The sequence below is a fragment of the Myxocyprinus asiaticus genome, chromosome 5 (assembly GCF_019703515.2).
Source record: "Myxocyprinus asiaticus isolate MX2 ecotype Aquarium Trade chromosome 5, UBuf_Myxa_2, whole genome shotgun sequence".
NCBI lineage: Eukaryota > Metazoa > Chordata > Actinopteri > Cypriniformes > Catostomidae > Myxocyprinus > Myxocyprinus asiaticus.
Genome location: NC_059348.1, coordinates 15,191,267 through 15,214,675, shown reverse-complemented (window position 1 = coordinate 15,214,675; position 23,409 = coordinate 15,191,267). Strand labels below are relative to the sequence as shown.

Here is a 23,409-nt window from a genome sequence, read left to right as displayed (position 1 = left end):
TTCTCCACAGCAACCTTGTGTAAATAACAAATGTGGCATCTGAGGAAGACTTTGCTATTTAATTCTCCGTTGTTTCACTTTATTTCCATATTCCAGAATTGTTGCTCTGTTTGTTTTCTTTATTTTCTGCCACGACCTGCAGCAGAATTACGCTGCAATAGTGGCATTTCTCTCCTTTAAACTGGGATTCCCACAGTGTACTGTAACCAGTGCATATACGCGGAGGTAAGGGACAGTCCAGCCCTCTACGTAGCAAGTAAGTCACTTTATTGATTTGTGTAGTGGCGAAGCACTGAAATCTTTCAAATTTACTGAATAAGAAACTGGCGATTATGAAGCTGGATTGTCTCGTCTTTTACAGTGTGTTGTGTTTCGTGAGCGTGCACCTGCTTGCGGAGCGGCCATTGTCTTAAAGAGAGCGTACCAATTTAGTGCTTGTTATTCATGTCAGTGTAAACTCAATGTAAATCACACAAGTGCATATAAAACATTCAACAAAATGTAGTAAGTGTAATAAATGTGTAAATACATAAATATTTAAAGGCACAATCATACATTAAGAAATATTTTAACTTCAGAAAACAATGAAAATATTAAAGAATTTAACAAATAGGCTCATGCTGCATCTGTGCAAGGGTTTGGTTAAAAAAAATATTTACATAGTTGTTTTGATATAGTAGCACTTAAATTATAAATCTTGTAATGTAATTATAAATTGTAATTATACAATTATAGCCTAACTGTTATGTGTGTATTTCTATGTTAATAGGTTCCAACCTTGTAAATATTATGTTAAGAAAGTTGTATGAAACTTCAAATAGAGGTAACGGCTTGTATAATTTTTTAAAAAAGCACTTCAGTGACTTCATATGAATTGACAATGTGAAATGTGTACATTTTGGAAAAAGCTAAAATGTGATTAAAATGAAGTGAAATACAAAATAAAACGTACAATCCTGCATACTATATTGTGTGAAGTCATATATATATATATATATATATATGAATACTATATACTCTGTATATATCTATATAAGTCTGCCGAGTAAAAAGAAAAATTTACTATCCAGTGGCGATTCTTTCTCCAACATGTCCGTAGAGGGTTGCAGTCGATATTTTACATTGGTGTGTAAAGTTTATAGTGTATGTGCTTTTCCCGCTGTACTCCCAGAAATGTTGAATTCTTTCTGCTGTGTTGACCTGTTGAGGGGCTCCATCCTATGATGATTGTTATCCGGTCTGTTCACGCAAATGCGCACTCAAAAACCTGTAAACGCACAAGTGGCGTTGTTGCATGACCACATAATCTGCGTTCTCTGGAAGAAAACCTTGGTGTTAAACCGCTTTCTCCTACTCACTGAAGTGTCATAAGAAAATCAGCGTTCTTGTTTATGAGAGGCCTCAAAAAGCCCTGTATTAACCGTTTTCTTAAGTGCATGTAAAAGTAGTCTGTGAAGCAGCCTGACTGAGGGCCTAATCAGTTCTGACTTTCCCATAGAGTTTCAGCTTTATTGTATGACCCCAATTCTGAAAAAGTTGAGACAGTATGGAAAATGCTAATAAAAAGATTAAATAAAGAGATATTTGTAAGGTCTATTCACACTGTGCTATGTTGAAAGCAATACAACAACACATTATTTGATGTTTTATCTTGTGAAATTGATTGTTTTTTTACATATACACATTGCAAATCAGATGATCGCAACAAACTCCAAAAAAGTTGGGACAGTCGAGTGTTTGTGTTTACCCTATGTAACATCACCATTTCCTATAATAACACTTAAAGGAATGTTCCGGGTTCAATACATTTTGATTACCACAAAAATGTATTTCGACTCGTTCCTCCTTTTTCTTTTTTCTTTTCTCCCCAATTTGGAATGCCCAATTCCCAATGTGCTCTAAGTCCTTGTGGTGGCATAGTGGCTTGCCTCAATCCGGGTGGCGGAGGATGAATCAGTTGCCTCCGTGTCTGAGACCGTCAATCCGCGCATCTTATCACGTGGTTTGTTGAGCATGTTACCGCGGAGACATAGCGCGTGTGGAGGCTTCACGGTATTCTCCGCGGCATACAAGCACAACTCACCACGCGCCCCACCGAGAGCGAGAACCACATTATAGCAACCACGAGGAGGTTAATCCAACATGACTCTACCCACCTTAGCAACCGGGCCAATTTGGTTGCTTAGGAGACCTGGCTGGAGTCACTCAGCACACCCTGGATTTGAACTCGTGACTCCAGAGGTGGTAGTAAGCGTCAATACTCGCTGAGCTACCCAGGCCCCCCGTTCCTCATTTTCTTTAAAAAAAAGCAAAAACCAAGGTTACAGTGGGACACAATAGAAGTGATTGTGGTCCAATTATTGAACGTTAAACTCACGGTTTCAAAAGTACAGCCACAAGACATAAAGGATATGCATGTAAACATGATTTCAATGTGATAAAATCTCTTACTAACCTTTTCTGTGTAAAGTTATAGCCAATTTTACAAATTTGTTACCATGACAATGTAATGTCAACAAACTTTAAAACCCTAAAATGACTGAAAAAAAAAAAAGTCAATTTAAACAACTTTATAGCTAAAATAATACATGAGTTTTAAGAAGAATTATTATAAGTGCTTTTATAAAATTATAAGCTTCATATTTCTGCTTTTAAACCCTCCAGAAATGGGCCCCATTCACTTCCATTGTAAGTGCCTGACTGTAACCTCGATTTTTGCTTTTTTTAAAGAAAAGGAGGGACGAGTCGAAATTATTTTTTGTGGTAATCAACATTATAGTACAAATGCTGTCGAGTGACCTTAACTTTTATTGAATCTGGAACATTTCTTTAAAGAGCACCTATTATGGTTTTTAAACATGCCTAATTTTGTTTTAAAGGTCTCATACAACAGGTCATAAAACACTTTTATTTGCTCATAATTTAAATTGCAGCATTACCTTTTTGTCCCAGTGTCAAAAACGACTCCTTCAATGATCCGTTCTAAAGGATTCATTCTAAACTCCTCCTTTCAGAGAGCATACTCTGCTCTGATTGATCAGATGTCCCGGTCTGTTGTGATTGGTCTACCGCTTAGTGTAGTGTTTGAGGGCGGGTCAAAGCTGTTCGCGAGCAGCCAATGAAGACCAAATTACGTAGGTTAGTACAGGAAGTAAGTCTGGAATTATTAACGACTCGTTTCAGGTGTTCAGATTCGGTTCTTTCTTTTGGGAGTCAATAACTTTGCAGACTTTTTTACATTTACAAACAGCTATATAACACACTACATGAAAGTTAATATTAGAAAAACCATAATAGGTGCTCTTTAAATATTTGGGCACTGAAGACACAAGTTTAAGTTTAGCAAGCAGAATTGTGGCGTTCTGTTGGATGATTGAGGTGTGTTTAGAGTGGAGCGGTTGAATGTGTGTTCAATATAACACCAAATGTGCAATTGCAATTTAGCTGTGCAATTATATGGGTCATTTGTTGCCATAGTTTGCTCCTTATAATGCGCCACATATTCTCAATTGAAGACAGGTTAGGACTGAAGGCAGGCAATTCTAGCACCTGCACTTAATGCTTACACCGTAATGCACTTGTAATCTGGGCAGAATGTGGCTACTTTTAGTAAACAACATTGTAAAATATGCATATACAGTACCGGTCAAACGTTTTGACTGGTTTTTCACATTTTAGAATAAAAAATACATTCTCAAAAATACATATACACTCTCTTTCTCTCTCCATTCCATGATTGTAATTGTGGAAAGTGCTCAAGTACACACACGACGCCACTGTTTTCTCTCAAATGTTTTCAAATAGAAGCAACGTTAGACTCCTCCCGCTTTGGGAAGAAAATCCTGTAAAAGTATCAGATGTGGGTTGCCGCCCACCACACACCACTGTACCCTCCAGTCCTTCACTCTACTCTAGTGTTTGAGCTGTTTGTGATCGTTCGTTGTTGTTATGAGTAGCAGAGCGACTCGTGCACTGCAGTTCTCTCCTGCACTCTCGTGCTTCTCTTCCGCGAGCCGTTTGGATTGTGGGCACACCAGGTAATGTTGGCAGGAATTTTGGCATTCTGTTGGATGACTGAGGTGTGTTTAGAGTGGAGCGGTTGAACGTGTGTTCAATGTAACACCAAATGTAATGCAACAGCGGGAGAAGGGCAGTGTATTATTCTTTAATATGTAGGTTTTAAAAATGTGTGCAAAACAGAATGTGGTTTTAATGAATCTCAATGAACAAATGTTTTAAATGTCTCTTTATTTCAATTGCAGTGCCTCAGGAGTGAGTGTCGTCGCCATTGATAATAAAATAGAGCAAGCAATGGTAAGATTTTGTTTTCTATTTAAAATAGTAATTAGTTGTAAAATAATATTTATTTAATTATATATTAATAATGATATATTTATAAACATTTATGTATTAAGTCATTTATTTTAATTTACTATACATTAATATATATTGTTTTATAAAATGAGTATAATTTGTATATTATACATTTATATTTTTATAAACGCATAAATGTAATAAAAATATATAGTAAATATAAATAAAAGAAATTATTGAATAAATAATAATAAATAATTATGTATTAAATATATTAATAGTAGTGATTGCAGTAAATTTCATCACATTCTGTGGATAAGTATTGTGTTGGTGCTGTTGCTTTTTTCTGCTTTGGTTTCTGAAATGTGATGTCATTTTTTGGCCCCATCCTGCAGGATTTAGTGAAAAGCCATCTGATGTATGCTGTGCGGGAGGAGGTGGAGGTGTTGAAGGAGCAGATAAAGGAGCTCATTGAGAGGAACTCTGTGCTGGAGCAAGAGAACGCTGTGCTCAAGTCTCTGGCCAACAGCGAGCAGCTCTCCCAGCTCTCCGTCCAGTCCAGCTCCAACCCCTCCAGCGCTCCCTCCCAGCTCGGGCCCAGCATGGCCCAACCTCCCCAGCCCCAGCAGCCCCCACAGCCTTACCTTCAGCTGGACGCCAGCATGACCATGGACTCTCTACCACGACAACAGCAGCCCAATGTCACCTCGGCTTGAAGTGCATCCTCGCTCTTCCTCAGCATAGAGAACGCAACCTCTAATTACATATATATATTATTACAACAGCAGAAAATCTGTCTTGTTCACTACCAGCAGTGTGTTTCAGTGAGCGTATATACTGTCTGCCTTTCCTTTGTCAAGACCAGAGAGGTGTTTTCTGCTCGGGCGCAACGCTAGCATGCTTGTGGACCATGGTCTTGATCAGGGTCCCACTTGGCTCCGCTCCCCTGGAAGAGGTTTGTGGAGAGAGACTAACCCCAAGAGTTATTTTTTTAATAAAGAGAATCCAGCCATGAAAGAGGTGTATTTTTTAGCATTGCAGTTTTCATATTGTAAGAAGCAAGAGTCTATTTTCAGAGCCACCATACTTTACAACATGGTTTTGATTGACTAGTCAAATTAAATTGTACTGTTTGTTATTTATTATAGAGCTGCTATTTTCAGAGAGGAACAATGTCACAGAGAGGAACCTTTTCAATTTGACAATAATTGGTCATAAAACTCAGCAGCAGTCTATGACATAAATCATCAATTCACCAAACAACAACAACAACAGTAGCAGTGGGTAGATTTCAAACACTAACAGCAAAATTTCCTAGCGGATAAAGAATTTGAAGGGGTTGAGACCTGGCGTGAATGTATATTTTGTATAGTGTAAAGAATAAAAAGAGCATAAGTTTGTACAGGTTTGTGGGAAAAGATCGAAACTGAATCCTCAATGATCTGTCCTGATGAAGAAAACTTCAGTTCTGTTGCTAGAATGTTGAAAAAAAAAAACAAAAAAAAAAAAAAGAAGTCAGTTGCCATATTCTCCTACCCCCTACCCTGATGTTTTGTGTTTTTAGGGTCGGGAAGGGGATTTAAAAAAAAAAAAAAAAAAAAACTGTGAAATTGTTCAACCTATTTTGTAACCAAAGATGCAAAGCTGTGTAATTCATTATTTTATTTTATTTTGTTATGCACACTTTATGTATTTTTTTTTTTTTTTTTTTTAAATGTTCTTCACAACAAAACTCTTTTCGTTGCTTTTAGGCATGTTCTGCATGATCTGTCTTCTGTAAATGTCAAACCACTTTCTTACCTCATATTTGTATCGGGCACTCGTATTGTAAGTAGTTTGTGAACAGTGTCGGCGGGGGGAGGAGATATGGAGATGGAAAAAGTGTGGTGAAAATAAACTAGTGTGTGATGCACACTATTCACAGAAAATGAAGTGAGCCATGTTTTGTTCATTTAAATGGTGTTTGAATTTCATATGCCAATAGTTGTTACATTTGCAAATTTTATTGTATTTAAATAAATGCAATATTCAAATTACAAATCAAGTTTTTTTTTTTTTTTTAATGCACATTTCTCCAGAAACCATTCTAAGATTTTTTATCTAAGAATGTTTTTATCTCCGTTTAATGCACTTCACGTTTCAAGTCTTGCATGATTCCACCGTAGGCAGTGACCTCCACACATTGGGAGGAAACAATACACATCTACCTTAATTTGTGGGTTCCTTACTATTTTTTAAAGACACTTAGACTAGATCATATCATTAGATTCCAGGCTTTAAAATAGGCAGACACCCCCATCTATTTTTTTGGTAAGGTTTACATTAATCCTTATTGTATGATCTAAGTGAATAATTTACATACCAGTCATACCAGTTGTACTTGATACCTTGAATGACTTGCATCCCTACAACAGATGTATGCTATGTTCAGAATCCCAAACTAACCTTACTACAGTATTTCTACATAGTATCTATAATGTGTACAAAATGCAAATTTTCAAATGTGCAATGTAAAACAAAGCACGCTGCCGAGGCAGACTGTATCCGACTGCAATACGCTCAACTTTTTCAAGTGTGATGACTGAACTGAAAGTACTACAAATATACACTCACTGAGCACTTTATTAGGAACACCTGTACACCTACTTGTTCATGTGATTATCTAATCAGCCAATTGTGTGGCAGCAGTGCATAAAATCATGCAGATATGGGTCAGGAGCTTCAGTTAATGTTCACATCATCAGAATGGGGGAAAAAATGTGATCTCAGTGATTTGGAGCGTGGCATTAATGTTGGTGTCAGACAGGCTGGTTTGAATATTTCAGTAACTGCTGATCTCCTGGGATTTTCACACACAACAGTCTCTAGAATTTACTCCGAATGGTGCCAAAAACAAAAAACATCCAGTGAGCAGCAGTTCTGTGGACAGAAACACCTTGTTGATGAAGGAGGTCAACAGAGAATGGCCAGACTGTTTTGAGCTGACAGAAAGGCTACGGTAACTCAGATAACCACTCTGTACAACTGTAGTGAGCAGAATTGCATCTCAGAATAAACAACACGGCGAACCAAGAGGCAGATGGTCTACAACAGCAGAAGACCACGTTGGGCACTTTATTAGGATCATAGTATTCAGAATAAAGCGGTCGGTGAGTGTACAGTAAGTAATATAAAGTTGTGATTTCCCTATTTGTACTGGACTATATAAAATAATGTTTTTTTCACAAAATTGTATTAAAAATGTAAGATGAGAGGTGAAAAAAGGTGAGAAAGTCATAGCAGGTGTTCCAGGGGTATAATTACAGTTGATTTGCTTGTATTTAAAGCTTAGTGATTTTAATAAATAAAATGTGGGAAGTACCAAACAAAAGGTGACTAGCCAAAAGGTAAGTAGTTTGCATCCCTGAACAGCATTGTTTCACATGCTATTTAAAAAAAGTAATAAGCCGTATACACTGTATACTGCACAGCATTCAGCGAGTAGTAAACAAGCAATCCACTCCAATTTGAAACAAAAATGAATAAAAAGGTGGAAAGTTGCTGCCCTTTTTTCAGTCTGTTATGCAGCAGAAACTTGCCATATACTGATAAATTAAATGCTATTACATTTCATCTACTCTTAGTTAATGGGTTGTATTTCATAGACAATTCAAAGCACTTTTCATTTTCTCACAAAATGAAAGTCAATATTTGGTGCACAATATGTTGCATTTGTTTAATTGAAACATTATAAAACATCATAAGACTTTTTTTGCTCTACAAAAGAAATGCAATCTTCTTCATTCAACAGCTTTAGGAAAAATAAAGACAAGGTCTAACAGAAAATGTTTGCTTGTATAAAAAAAACAACTCCAAATATCAAGGGCAGTTTAGAAGACAATACAATGGTAACTGAAATTGAGGGACGACAGTTATGGTTGCTTAGTGTGGACAGGACAGCAGACATTAAAAAAAACTAAATCAAACACTTTCCCAACTCCTCTTGCAAAAAACAAAATAGCTGCATTCAGTTTTTGATCCACTTTCAACCAGGGAAATTCATTGTGTTTCAATTCTAGTCATGAACAGCGTTAGTTCAGCTCCGGTCCTTATTTGTCTGTTCGCTCCTGTAGGATTGGTGTGTCTCAGTGTGTGTGATGAGCAATGAGCAGTGTCTCAAGAGTTCAGATCTAGGCCACAGTGACGAATCGGCCTCCTTTAGTGCTCTGATGTGCTGCCGCCACACGCTGGTCCTTCAGAATGCGAAACCGCTCATTTAGGGTCATTCCTGTCTGATAAAACAAAAGAGAACAAATCGAGGTGACAATCAGGTTTACTAGAACCGATTTTTGGCAATACTGCATGTTATTGAACAATGCTTTTTTCCTCCAAATAGAATAAAATTCAGATTCAAGTTCTAAAACTTTTTATAGCACTTATTAAAACAAGTGTTCTGGGTTCAATACAAGTTAAAAGAAAAGGAATTTCGAAATAAATTGTGGTATCAACATTATGCCACAAATGCTGTCGATTGAGCTTAACTTGTATTGAACCCCGAATATTCCTTTAAGCTCTACCAACAGCATCTGTGGAATGCCTTTCGTTTACTAGGCTACCTTAACACAGTAATCACTTTCAGTATAATTGATGTTTAATTGGATTCTGATAATATACGGTCATGATCTATGGCACACTTCTTCAAACCACTTTGAGATCTTCCCTGCACCATGCGGATGGGGTGTTGTCCCAGAACAGAGCACCCTCATCAGGACAGAAATGCTTGAGCACAGAATGAGGGCAATCACTCACTGTGCCTCTATCACCTGCTGTTTACCTTCCTCTCTACAGGCTTGAGTGGGAATAATGCATGCCAGCAAAATTCTGCCCACAACATAAAACCAAAACAATCCTTGCTTTGCTTCTATTTTAAAATGTATTTTTCTAACTTTGTGGGAAATAAAATGAGCATTCATTAAGATAATTGCAATGACCGCACCGTAACCACAGTACCCACGTATATTCAGTTCTCAAGTCCTATTTTTGAAAACGGTTGATTATTTGTTATGCTTTTTTCCCCCTCAAACCACTGCACAGACATTATGACTGGGGGAAATGTGTTGACCGCATTTGCTTTATATATATATATATATATATATATATATATATATGTATATAAAATAAATAAATGTAAAAAAAATATATATATATATATATATATATATATATATATATATATATATATATATTTTCCTCTATGGAATGTCACCCCTTGCTCAGACTACACCAAACACACTTCACGAAACGAGTTAAATCTGATTCAGCAACAATGGCTCAACCAGTGATTTTTTTTGGCTATTAGAATTAAATATATATATATAAAAATAAGTTGTCGAGTCTAATATAGTTTGTGTTTCCCCATCCTTTAATAACAACCTCCTTGTAAAGCTTGCACTAATCTGTGACGGGTTGATGTGGAAATGTTGCCATTTTTGCGGCAATGGCGAAATATGTTTTTATACCTGGGAAAAAGTTTTGAATTCTGAAGGTGAAACAGCATGTTTTCATAGTACAACTAGATAGGTAAAGTGAAGACCAACTTTGATGCTGGCTTGAAAAGGGGCCTGGCCTGATGGTTTAAACCAGGATTCCCCAATTAGTTTTCAACAAGGGCCACCGCCCTCGAGGTTATGTTTGTGCTACTGCTGCTATTATTATTATTATTATTATTATTACTGTTGTTGTTCAATTATTAGACCTATAAACATTAATATTGTTATAGTTCTTAAAGATGCAATATGTAATATATTTACTGTACTAAAGCATAAAATGATCATAATAGGTTATCAGAGATTTAGGAAACATGCTAAGTTGAAATACTGGCTTCTCCGAAAACATACAGCCAGTATATTCTAGTTTGAAATGTGCGTTCCAGGCTGGAATTTCTGTTTGTGTTTTGGCATGTGTGATCCCGCCCACTGCCCACTCACTAATAGTATTTCGACACCCCGGGTTGCCAGATTAGTAACAAGTTAGCAGGCAAACACAGCACGCTGAAGCCATGGAAGTCAGCAATACATCTATCTAACATTGACAGAGTTATAAAAAATCCACGAGCTGGTTTATAATTGGCAAAAAATAAAAACATTGCAAACTTATACATTAGCTGATCAACTTACAGTGTAAGACTCATCGCTTGCCATTGTCAGTTTGCTCGTTCCTGTTGCGTGTCCTAAAACTGGCAACCCACATGAGCTTAGAGTCTGGGGGGGCAGAGGAGACAACTCTCTCCAATATTTTGAATTTGGACTGCAGTACCCATTTTAAACACTTGATGTCAATGTTACATATTGCTCCTATAAGGATAATTTAACAAAGTATTGCAATAATTTCAATAAAGTCCGTGAGCCAGTGTTTTCTTATAATTTTTATATTATGCATCACATTTTATAATGTACATGTTGTTCTTAATGTGCACTATTCCACGTGTATTTGTATCACATTAACTTGTGCTATATTATCCAGGCATTAATCCAGACATTATTAAAAGATTAGTTCGCTTCGGGAGTCCGTTTGGAATATACTTGTAGCAAAATACATAGGATGTATATTTATGCAACAGCACTCTTTACTCATCTCACTTGCAAAAAACACAGATTATACACTCCTCAGAATGCATCAACACCATGGAAAGAACATAATGAAACAGTTATGCCAAATAAGGTAAATAAATGCTTTAACAGCATGCAATATATTAATCTCTAGCATTGACAGCTGGGCAGGGCAGGAGACTGGTATAAATGTTTGTAGAACAGCAACAGTGCCACCTACTTTACAGGGGGTGAAATTGTTTTTTGTTTTTGTTTTTTATGGACTCTGTCTTTATAGACCTTTCATTGTAAGCTCATCTCTTAAAATCGTCACGGATTTTGTGTGAGTAGAACTTTAGTGTGGGCCAAACATTTGTCTCTCTATTGGGCTGCCTATTGAGAAACCCTGGTTTAAAGTATTTTTAAGGTTTATACAGGTTTTACAGGCCCAACAGTCAGACAAATAGAAATTGAGTTTACACAAAGTCTTTCTAGCAAGTCAGTCCACTGTCGGCCATCTTTGTAATGCTCTCGGAAAGGCTATTTCCAGACATGCCAGTGCAGCTCTTATCTACTTGAATGGTGGAAAACACAGAAATCTCAAAAACGGTTGGTCAAGATTATGATCAAAGAACATTTTAAATCAGCAGTAAAATCAAACAACATTGGTTTAATAAATTGAAATTGTGATTATCTCATATTACACTAAAAAACAAAATTTTCCTGGCTTGTATAGCTAATGCTCATGCTTGTTCTCGAGATGATTGACTGGAGATGTCTGTATCTAAAAGGTGATTGGCTCTTTTACCTGTAAAGCGGGACTTCCTTTCAACATCTGTTGACCGTTGTGAGCTTAGAGCTCCGTGGTTGAGCATTCCAATTTCTCCCATTCATTTTTAAAAAAGTGGTCCATCTCTGCTAAATAATCTCTGATTTACATTTGTATGGTTTGACAGTTGGAGTTTGAAATCACAAACATTCCATGGCCTGTTTGAACATTCCGCCAATGTAAGTCTACAGGTTTTGGGGGATTTTTGAATATCCATTGTGGGACAACTATAAGTGCAATCAGTTCAAAAAGTCATAGCAACCCAAGTCTGAAGGTCTGTACCAAGTTTGAGGGATGTTGCTTGAAACTATACAGGATACAGGATTTTACAAGCCAACATGATGAACAATTCTCTCAACAGATCAACAAAAATTGGATTCCTAAACATTTTTAACCCCTCTAACTGTGTGCCTGATGAGTAAAAACATGCATGATCTAATTACCTCGAGAAAGAAATCACTAAGGACACAATAAGACTAAAAAAAACAATAAAATATTTCTGTCCAAAAGAGGGCGAGAAGTTGACTAACCTGTTTTCCAACACTGTTGATATCAAACTGCAGGGCGACACCCTTAGGTGGTTTCCTCTCTGGTTCTTCTTTAGGTGGAGATGACGAATGTGTTGAAGTCACAGGATGCAGGGACCAAGACTGGGCAGGCCTGGAGAAAAAGATACATATGCAAGGCTTTTATTCTAGATGTGTCATTAGCTGTTTGCCAAAACTCCTCCCAGCATTTAATGCATGTTAGAAGGTAGAGGCAGACCGATATATCAGTTTTACAGATTAATCGGTGCTGATAATCAGTGCGGAACTATCGGTTTTTAGCATAAACATAGCGGAACATAGGTTTTTATGCCGATAGTTTTCTTTTTTCCTCCCGTGTTCCTCAGTGTCCGGCGCTGAAGGATTCTAGTTATAACGTCTTGGTTCTGCAGTATAACAGCGGCTTCTAGAGGTGAAATAAAAAAAATCACTGACACTTCGTGGGGATTTGCTACATCTACAACTTTCATCATCGACAATATTCATCCATATTTTTATCCTCAATTCAACGCATATTTATTTTTATTTGATAATCAAGTGCTTTAAATTGAAGCGAGGGCATGCAAAGGAAAATGCGACTATATGGAAACGTGCCACGTCATTGTACATTGTATCTCCATCTACATATCTTGTGAAAAATAATAAATAGGGCTGGGAAATTTAACGCATACATTTCTGCAATGAATAGGTTTTGTTTAAAGTGCAAAAAAAAATAAAAAATTTAACGTAATTAATGCAGTATCCATTTCTTTTTTTTTTTTTTTTTACTTCCTGGGCCTTCGCGTGATAGGAGAAAAGTGTCCCGAGTTGTTCCTGGTAGGCTACTCAGCCTTACAAGCTCCGGTTAGGGTGGGGTTAGGACATCTGCTGCCTGCAAGAAAAAAACCCAGGCACCTTTGTACAACGGGCGAAACTTCAATGTATTTCCTCACTTTCTGTAGTTAAAATTAGGTACTCGCTTGAAATATATATATATATATTACACACAAAACCCTTTATCTGGTGAATATATAGACTATACTTAATACAGAGCATTGTAACGAGGCCAAGTCTCAATCGTTTTAATATAAAAGTCACCGGTGTGTTTTGGGCTTGCTTTTAGTCCCACGTTATGCACTAAATCTTCTTTTTTTCTGGTTACTATTTGGATTTTGATTGAACAATAAACTGCATCTGGGATTTTGTTCATTTTTGTAGCCTCAGTCTGTCAGATTAAGGAAAGAATAAGAACATTTTGTAACAATCTTTAAAATCGATTTTAAAAGCTATCCACAGATTAATTGGTTATCAGCCTTTTTCACCATCTTTGTCATCGGTATCGGCAAAACCCACTATCGGTCGACCTCTATTGGTATGTATAGGTTAAACCTGTCAAACTGAATTAACAAGCTGGAAACAAAGACATGTGGTTTTGAAATGTGTGTGGCTTGTTATACAAGATCTAATCTATACATCTTATTCCATACCATTTCAAATAGGGCTGGGCGGATTTTCTGATAAATATGAATTTGCGTTTTGACAAGATTTTATTTTATTTTATTTATTTTTTTTAAATCGAGATTTTGCTAAAAATATTGCAAACGCTATAGTTAGATATGTTGTAAATCCACCAAAGGCTGAATAAGGAAGAGAAAAATTATTCATATTGTTTGACTTAATGCCGCTCCTGATCTGATCAGCTGCACGTGTGTGGCGCGCTCCAAATGAACGTGACAGGTTAACAACGCGGAGACTGATATAAAAGACACCGGTAATAATCCCAGTTGTACACAGTGTGATTGCAGCTCAGCTTCGTCCATCATGCAGGTATACACCGGCTTAAGACCATAACTGGCCTCCACGTGCGCATGTTGATGAACGGTCTCCTTTTTTTCACCCATAAAAAAGTGTTAGTTACGTGAGAGTTACGGGCGCTTCATTTCAAATCATATGGATAAGGTATATATGGGAGAATCTGATGATTCAGATAGATCTCTAATTATTGCTTTGTTCTGTGACGTGTTTCAAGTGTACTGTATCTATAGCCAACATTTGGAAAGTGATCAATTGACTTTGCTAGTTGAATTGTAATGATACATTATTTCATATTGCTGCACTGCTCAGCGTGAACCGCTAGATGGCGCGTCTCTATCTGCTGGGGTTAATGAATATACACACAAATTGTTTGTCTTTCTTGATAAACTTGATAATTTAGATATATTGATTTCTAGACAGACTTGGTTTGGATAAAATGAATACCTACACTGGCTAAGAAGTATTTTGCATTTTTCTTATTCTAATATTTCTGAACATCTGTGTTTTATTAGATTGAAATTTTTTACATTTACACTGTTGACAACTTACCCCTGTGGTGCATTTGTACACTGTTCTTGCACAACTTTGTTTCTTATAATGAAAAGAACTTTGATTTCTGTAACCAGGTTGCCTTGCATTCTAATAAAGAACATACAATTTGAATCATGTTGGAGAACATTTAAAAGTTGAAAACAAAAACAATCGTGAATCCTCCATAAGTTCGATAAAAATAAAGATTAAATTTTTTTGCCATATCACCCAGCCCTAATTTAAAATTCAAAACCTCCACCAATTACAATTAGACAACACTCACATAATTTACGTTACAGTACATCAATGTCCAGTTAATATTTTGAACAACTTCAGTCTGTGCAGTGTATTTAAATATGTATTGTGAAATTATTCATGTGTGTGTAATGATTGTAAACATACTCGGGCTGTGTTCTTGCTGTGGGGTTGTCTATTGACACGGTGAGAATGCCATTGTTGTTTGTAGGAGTGCGCCACCTGGTGGAAAGAGGAAAAGACCCAAGTGAGCTCTACTAACAGTAACAATCATAAAGAACATTTTGTACCAGTAGTTATATATAATTAAATAAAACTTGGTGATTGTTGAGGAGTTTCACTTACGCTCGAGTTCTCTGTATGGGGGGAGCTGACTTTGTCTTCTGAACTTGCGCATGAACCTAGAAAAAAAAAAACAGTGTCAAGAAAGTACAATCAGAATAAGTATGCCACAATTCTTGAGCATGATTTACTCTGATCACATCTTAGTCTAGTCTAGTCAGTCAGTCAGTCAGTCAGTCAGTGCAGTTACTATTTCAGGTCATTACACATTTAGGAGCCATTCATACAACATATTTTTTGCATCCTCAATTACTTTTCTATGTAAAAAAGCACTAGACGGATGTCTCTGAGCATTGCTTTTCAGCGTATCGCGCAGGAGCGCTGTGTCAAGTTAAAACAGTGGTTCTCAAATTTATTTGGTCACGCCCCCCTTTGAAACAACAAAAACGTAGTTGTTTTTTTTTTTTTAGATAATAATAATTGCAAGGATTCATACCTGTGAATGTTAATCTGCCTCAGTAGTATCTATAAAAAGCATTTTTAAACTCCAGTAAACTTCCAGTAAGAATAAATTATTGCGATTGGCCCATCTTTGTTTACATAAGCGCAGCTGAGAGCGCACCTGACGCTATTACATGCTTTGGGCAGTTCACGCTGCAGTGCCTGCCAAAGTATACACAAAGCAGGCGAAAAAGCAGAGGTGTAGAAATTGCGCACATTGGTTCTTGCATGTATTGTCACTATTTTTGCTGAATGTGTGAAAGTGATTTGAGAACGGGTCAGTCTTCCGCGCCCCCCTTACAATACCTTCATGCACCCCGCTTTGAGAACCGCTGAGCTAAAAGAACTACAGCTTCTAAAAACGTCGGTTTTGGATGAGAAACCAAAATATAACTCCTTTTCCACTATGAGTATCCTTGGCTATCATTATTTCAAGCTCGATAACACTTACTAAGGCTCTGCACATGTGTCAAGCACTAGGAAGTATAATCAAGCTTGAAATAATGACTGTGCCTAAAGACTACAATGCAAAAATGTACAGTGAAAATATTTTTATATTTTGGTCTGTTCTCGCCCAAAACTGACTGGATTGCTTCAGAATACATGGATTCAACCACTGGAGTTTTATGGATTATTTTATGCTGCCTTTATGTCCTTTTTGGAGATTCAAAGTTTTGGTCATCATTCACTTGCATTGTACAAAATACCTTTTTGCCAGAGGGAATTTTCCATAGTAAATATGCATAATCTAGTGACAAAAACGTCTGTGCTTCTCATTTGTCCCATCTGTCCACATCTCTGTGGGAAGAACAAGATAATTGTCTTCTTACCTTGAGTCCTCTTCTGAAAAGGAAAGTGGCCTGCCGAGCTTCTCTCTGTGTTTGCTGAGCAGCTGGAGCATTCCTGGGAAGAAAAAAAAAAAAAAGATGATGATGAACAATCCCACCTTGATTCTTTAAAATTTTCAAAGCCATTAAAGAAACTTTTCTACATCATGAAGACAACTAAAAAGTAAAACAGGCCTTGGTCATACTAACAATGCCTTGCAGATGTTTCAAATCCCTGAAAGCCAACATGAAATTAACCCTATTTACTTTCTTAATACATGTTTCTGATTTCATTCTGCATGATTCAGTGCATGTTATTCCAAAGAAAAATTACAATTACAAATACCACATTGACATTTTGTTGTCTGTTTTCACTCAATGCTACATATACAGTTGTGCTCAAAAGTTTTCATACCCTGCCAGAAATTGTGAAATTTTGGCATTGATTTTGAAAATATGACTGATCATCTTTTATTTAAGGATAGTGATCATATGAAGCCATTTATTATCACATAGTTTGGCTCCTTTTTAAATCATAATAGTAACAGAAATCACCCAAATGGCCCTGCTCAAAAGTTTACATACTCTTGAATGTTTGGCCTTGTTACAGACACACAAGGTGACACACACAGGTTTAGCTCTCCCACGTGAGAGCTAACAAACTCATTGACTATTTATACACAAACACTAATTGTAATTTAAAAGTCACAGGTGTGGGAAATTAACCTTTAATTGCCATTTAAACCTGTGTGTGTCACCTTGTGTGTGTCACCTTGTGTGTCTGTAACAAGGCCAAACATTCAAGGGTATGTAAACTTTTGATCAGGGCCATTTGGGTGATTTCACAAACAACTATGTGATAATAAATGGCTTCATATGATCACTATCCTTAAATAAAAGTTTTTTGCATGATCAGTCATATTTTCAAAATCAATGCCAAAATTTCACAATTTCTGCCAGGGTATACAAACTTTTGAGCACAACTGTATATCACTCTGAATTCTGGCTAAAAAGTTCTAACTTTGTCTCATCTGACCATAACATCTCTTCTTGCAATTGTTCAGTTTTTCATCTATATAACTGTAGAGTTTCTGTAGACTCGGAGTACTTTCACAGGACACCGTGACACTGTACATAGTAACCACAGAGCTTCTGCCTTTATCTCCGAATACACAAAAGAAAACAAATCATCTCACCATTTCCTGCGGAGCCGAAAGGGTCTGTGTGAAACTGAGCCCTGAGGTTTGTGTGAATCCACCTGTCGGTTTGGTCTCCTCTGGAGCTGCATCTGTCTGCGCTGGGAGTCACGGCGTGGGACAAATGGCTGAGATCTCTGAGGAAAGACAAGTGAAAAAAATTACACCTCAATTCATTTACACATGTATGACAACAAATTCACCTTAATTCATTTTGACTATTCCCAAAATAATCACCATCCTTCCGAACAAATCCAGCATCCAACACTTCATACCTGGTTAAAAGCTGCACTGTTTGCCACCTGTCGGTTCAGCATTGGCCGGTTCTGAGCGGGTCTGTTCTGGGCAGGTCGGTTGAGTGGACTGATACCTTTAAGCCGTGCAGCATTCTTCCTCGCTGCCAACCCAGTGATGACCCCCTGCCCACGACGCTTGGTTACTGTGAGTGGAAGTTTACGGTTCCGACCAAAGCGCTTGTTCACAACACCAACACCTACAATGACAAATAAAAACATCTTCCTTCAATGCAAAAACTTCATAGAGTTGCATAAGCCTTTAAAGGGATAGTTCACCCAAAAATGAAAATTCTCTCATCATTTACTCACCCTCATGCCATCCCAGATGTGTATGAATTTCTTACATCAGCAGAACACAAAAGAAGATTTTTAAAACAATATCTCAGCTCTGTAAGTCCATTTAATAAAAGTGAATAGTGGCCGGAACTTTGAAGCTCAAAAAAGCACATAAAGGCATCATAAAAGTAATCCATACGACTCCAGTGGTTTAATCCATGTCTTCTGAAGCGCTATGATAGGTGTGGGTGAGAAACAGATCAACATTTAGGTCCTTTTTCACTCTAAAATCTCCACTTTCACTTCCACATCCTTTTGTATTTTGGTGATTCGCATTCTTCGTGCATATCGCCACCTCCTAGGCAGGGAGGCAAATTTATAGTTAAAAAAAAAAAAAAATGTATTATTGATCTGTTTCTCACCCACACTCATATCGCTTCAGAAGACATGGATTTAACCACTGGAGTCTCATAGATTACTTTTATGCTGCCTTTATGTGCTTACTCATCCTTCAAAGTTCTGGTCACCATTCACTTGCATTGTATGGACCAACAGAGCTGAAATATTCTTCTAAAAATCTTCAGTTGTGTTCAGCAGAAGACAGAAAGTCATACACATCTGGGATATCATGAGGGTGAGTAAATGATGAGAGAATGTTCATTTTTGTATGAACTATTCCTTTAATTTGAAAGACATAGAAGCTCTGCAGATAACACCGAACTGATTTGTGTACAATAAATGGCTGATGTAACTGTACATTTACTATTATATTGAGCCTGTTGGTCAAAGTTTTGTTCAGGTTTTGAAAAAGAGGGTCAAATTTTAACTCATATAGGCTCTCTAATAAATCCTGCAACAATAACAGTAGAAAATGTTACATACTGACCTCTTTTAGATGACACTACAGCTCTTGGCCCATTTTTCATCCCTTGGGTGAACCGACCTTTTACTGGGGGTCTGCGTTTTGTCTTCTGGGCCTGCATTTGTTTTTGTTTCTTATTAAGCCGGATGATATCATCTGTAAAATAAGAATCCAATATATTTAAGCAAATCAAAAGCAAAATATATCTGACACATCAAATGACACACTCCTGGACTGTTCAATTAAACATCCAGTACAAATAACAGCAATAAAAATAAACCAAAGCACAATAATAATACAAATGACCATGAGTTCTATCATACTGAACAGAATTATGAACTGAAATTCATAATATAGTTTCAAACACCAGTGAAGTTTAGTTAAACACAACCAAACTATAACAATGTATCTAAATGTGGTTGCTGGCCCATATAACATTGTAATAAAGGTAGCAAAAGTAGAAATAGTACTGAAGTACAATATCTAGAATCCGGTCGTTTTAACAAGAATGCTAATACGCTAACGATGCTATCACAACAAATTTGGCCTTACCTAAAGACATGTCAACCTTATCAAGTCCGTCTGTACTCCCTCCACCGCTCGATTTAAAAGTAGATTTGCTCATTATTCAATTCGCTCTACGTCAGATACAAAAAAATAAATAAACAACAGACCGTCAACACAATCCCACAATCCAGCTGAACTAACCGAACCAACTGAGTCTCGCAAGCTAGCCAGCGTTCAAGTTGCCTAAACCCTTCTGCGCCTGCGCAACCCTACACGCGTCTATCTCGAGCTTTTTGGGAAATGTAGTTCAGTTTTGACAAACTTTCATTAGTTCAAAATCAGAATCAGAATGAGCTTTATTGCCAAGTATGCTTACACATACATGGAATTTGTCTTGATGACAGGAGCTTCCAGTGTACAACAATACAAAAACAGCAACAAGACATAGATAATACAAAATAATAAAAAATTGAATAGAAAATTAATAAAATAAATAAATAATAAAATAAATAAAAAGATTCAGGGAGTGGCCCACCACTTTTTAAAGGGAAAGTTCATCCCAAAATGAAAATCCTCTCATCATTTACTCACCCTCATGCCATCCCAGATGTGTATGAATTTCTTTCTTCTGCTTAACACAGATTTTCTTTTTTTTTAGAAGAAAATCTCAGCTCTGTAAGTCCTCACAATAAAAGTGAATGGTGACCAACATTTTGTCAAGCTAAATTTATTTGTATAGTGAATTTCACAACAGGCGTTGTTTCAAAGCAGCTGTACATGAAATTATGCTATAACAGAAAATGAATGAATATAATGCCAATATTAGTTATGTTTAGAACTATTAGTGGTTAAAATTAGTAAACTAAGTAAGTGTTGTGGGTCAATGGTTAAACAAAATGATTTTGTATGAACTATAAGTTTTAGTGTTAAAGTCATCCCGAATTAACTGAGGAAATACACGTAGATCCATTGTCCTTTGATTTTGGCCAGTGAAGGCTTTTGCTAGTGGTTAATTCATTTTCTATGTTTTCTATGTAGTCATTTTTTTAAGAGAGTATTGACCCTCCTTTGACCAAGTTGATATAGGTATCATTCAGTGAGGAGCATTGCAGTCCAGCTGGAAGATTATGGCAGATAATTTTAATGAACTCCATCTTGAGCCCATGCTTCAGACAGTGGCTCATGAAGAATCCCATGTCTTTGAGTTTGTATCAATTCATCCTCTGTGAAGTCCGTCTTAGTAGACTAAGGTAAAGTCAGGCTGGCATATGCTGAAGTTGGTCATCATCACTCAACGACACTGTGGGAATCGGACATCTGGCAGGACCATAGATGGATCTGGCAGGCTCTGGTAACCTCAGGATATAATGTTTAGACAGGGAAAGAAATAGAATAAAATTATTGTAGATGCCATTCGCTTTAAAGCAGGGTCAAAGAATAAGAGAAGTGTTTCCGGTTCTGGCAGACCTAACTAAAGCAGCATAACTCTGACTTGAGAGATAATTTAGGTGTATGCCTGGGTGAATAGACGAGTCTTTAGTCTAGACTTAAACTGAGAGAGTGTCTCTGAGTCCCAAACACTGCTAGGAAGTCTATTCCATAGTTTAAGAGCCAAATATGAAAATGATCTCTTTCCTTTTGTGGATTTTGATATTCTTGGCATTGTTAACAGGTCGGAGTTTTGCGATCATAGTGAGCGTGGATTATAGTGTGGTAGAAGGTCACTTAAGTACTTTGGAGCTAGACCGTTCAAAGCTTTGTAAGTAATTAACAGAATTTTAAAATTAATACGAAACTTAACAGGTAGCCAATGTAACGCAGAAATGTTGTTAATATGATCATATTTCTTGGTTCTGGTCAGCACTCTGGCTGCTGCATTTTGAACCAATTTAAGTTTATTTCTTGAATCTGCAGGACATCCACCAGTAATTAATTACAATAATCTAGCCTTGAGGTCATGAACGCATGAATTAGTTTTTCGGCATCAGAAACAGATAGCATGTGTGATAACTTAGCAATATTTCTGAGGTGGAAGAATGCAGTATTTCAAATATTGGAAATTTGTTTTTCTAAGTTTAGATTGCTATCAAATGTTACACCTACATTTTTTTGCTGTACAAGTTGACATTACAGTACATCCATCAAGAGTCTGGTTATATTTTAGTGTCTTATGTTTTTAGGTTTTTTTTCCCCCAATAATTATTGGAATTGAGTAGAAGGAAAATTTCTGAAGCTCCTAAAGCTTCAGAAGCACATAAAGTCAGTTTAAAAGTAATCCATAAGACTCCAGTGGTGTAATCCATGTCTTCAGCAGCAATATGATAGGTGTGGGTGAGAAACAGATCAATATTTAAATCCTTTTTTACTATAAATCTTAACTTTAAATTTCACATTCTTCTTTTGTTTTTGGTGATTCACATTCTTCATGCAAATTGCCACCTACGGGGCAGGGAGGAGAATGTATAGTAAAAAAGCACTTAATCTGTTTCCCACCCACACCTATCATATCGCTTCTGAAGACATGGTATAAACCACTAGAGGTTTATTTGCAGGGTTGGGGAGTAACAGAATACATGTAATGGGATTACGTATTTAAAATGCAAAATATAAGTAACTGTATTACACTACAGTTACAATTTAAATCATTGGTAATTAGAATACAGTTACATTCAAAAAGTATTTTGATTACTGAAGAGATTACTTTGCATTTTATTGTCATTTGTTTCATTTAATATTTAGTCCTTTCAGATGGAAAACATTTATACATATAAATGATGTGATCCAAAGTGCATTTGAACAGCAGTGAAACACTTTCTTATGATGTGTTACATTCATACGAGCAGACAGAGAAGTACGTTTGAAGTAAGTTTGGAGCAGAAGAAATAGAAATAAACTTTGTGTAAATTGTCAGCTTTGTGCTAAGATAAAATGCTATTTCTAGCCATTTTACATGCACATGTTACCAGGCACGATCAGATTTTTTTATCAAGAAAATTCACGTTGGATCATAATTTCTTTTTTTCTAGTAAGACCTTTGATATTAGGGCAAAAATCATATTCTTGATAAGAATTTTTGTATTTTTTTCCAGTAAAAATACCTAAAAATCCTTAAAACAAGATCAATTAGATTTATCTTGTTTTAGAAACAACACTGCATAAGATATTTGGATTTTTCAGAGAATGTATTTTTAACATGTGTATTTTGTCTTACTGTACTGGCAGAGTTTTTATAGTCAAAACAAGTGAAAAAATCTACCAGTGCTGAAGAAGTAATCCAAAGTATTTAGAATACGTTACTGACCTTGAGTAATCTAACAGAATACATTACAAATTACATTTTACAGCATGTACTCTGTAATCTGTAGTGGAATACATTTCAAAAGTAAGCCTCCCAACCCTGCTTATGGATTACTTTTATGCTGCCTTTATGTGCTTTTTGGAGCTTCAAAATTTTGGTGACCATTCACTTGCATTGTGATGGACCTACAGAGCTGAAATATTAATCTAAAAAAAAAAAATAATCAGTTTGTGTTCAGCAGAAGAAAGAAAGTCATACACATCTATTATGGCATGAGGGTGAGTAAATAATCATGAGAGCAATTTCATTTTTATATGATCTATGCCTTTAAGTTCTTCAGAAAAATTATCCAATCAGAAACGCGCTCAAGCAGTCAATCAATTGCATATGTACAGTTGCTGACATCAGGTTGGCTGACATCTCTATGGAGGGAGGGGTTTTTGTGAGAGGGTGTGTGGTTGACGTTAGCAGAAAGAACTTGTGTAGACTAGAGCAGAGAGCACCTTTAAACTACACTTCATTTCGAGCAA

At 36.6% G+C, this 23,409-nt stretch overlaps 2 protein-coding genes across 3 annotated transcripts in view; one reads left to right on the top strand and one right to left on the bottom strand.

Moving 5' to 3' along the window:
- The window catches only part of LOC127441654 (TSC22 domain family protein 2-like), a 31,808-nt gene extending 25,965 nt beyond the window's left edge, over nucleotides 1-5,843 (top strand). For both annotated transcript variants that reach the window (XM_051699284.1, XM_051699283.1), the window contains 2 exons: nucleotides 4,263-4,314; nucleotides 4,710-5,843. In XM_051699284.1, coding sequence (XP_051555244.1) covers nucleotides 4,263-4,314; nucleotides 4,710-5,030 — 373 coding nt within the window. In that variant the 3' untranslated portion in view covers nucleotides 5,031-5,843. The remainder of the gene's footprint in view (nucleotides 1-4,262; nucleotides 4,315-4,709) is intronic.
- Nucleotides 5,844-7,400: 1,557 nt separating this feature from the next.
- On the bottom strand, nucleotides 7,401-19,820 carry LOC127441661 (UAP56-interacting factor-like). The gene is made up of 9 exons (XM_051699302.1): nucleotides 19,627-19,820; nucleotides 19,099-19,230; nucleotides 17,916-18,133; nucleotides 17,641-17,777; nucleotides 16,448-16,520; nucleotides 15,180-15,235; nucleotides 14,982-15,056; nucleotides 12,240-12,369; nucleotides 7,401-8,585 (listed from the first exon to the last, which is right to left on the bottom strand). The coding sequence occupies exons 1-9, from the start codon at nucleotides 19,697-19,699 to the stop codon at nucleotides 8,484-8,486; spliced, it is 996 nt and encodes a 331-aa protein (XP_051555262.1). The 5' UTR covers nucleotides 19,700-19,820; the 3' UTR covers nucleotides 7,401-8,483.
- Nucleotides 19,821-23,409: the final 3,589 nt, after the last annotated feature.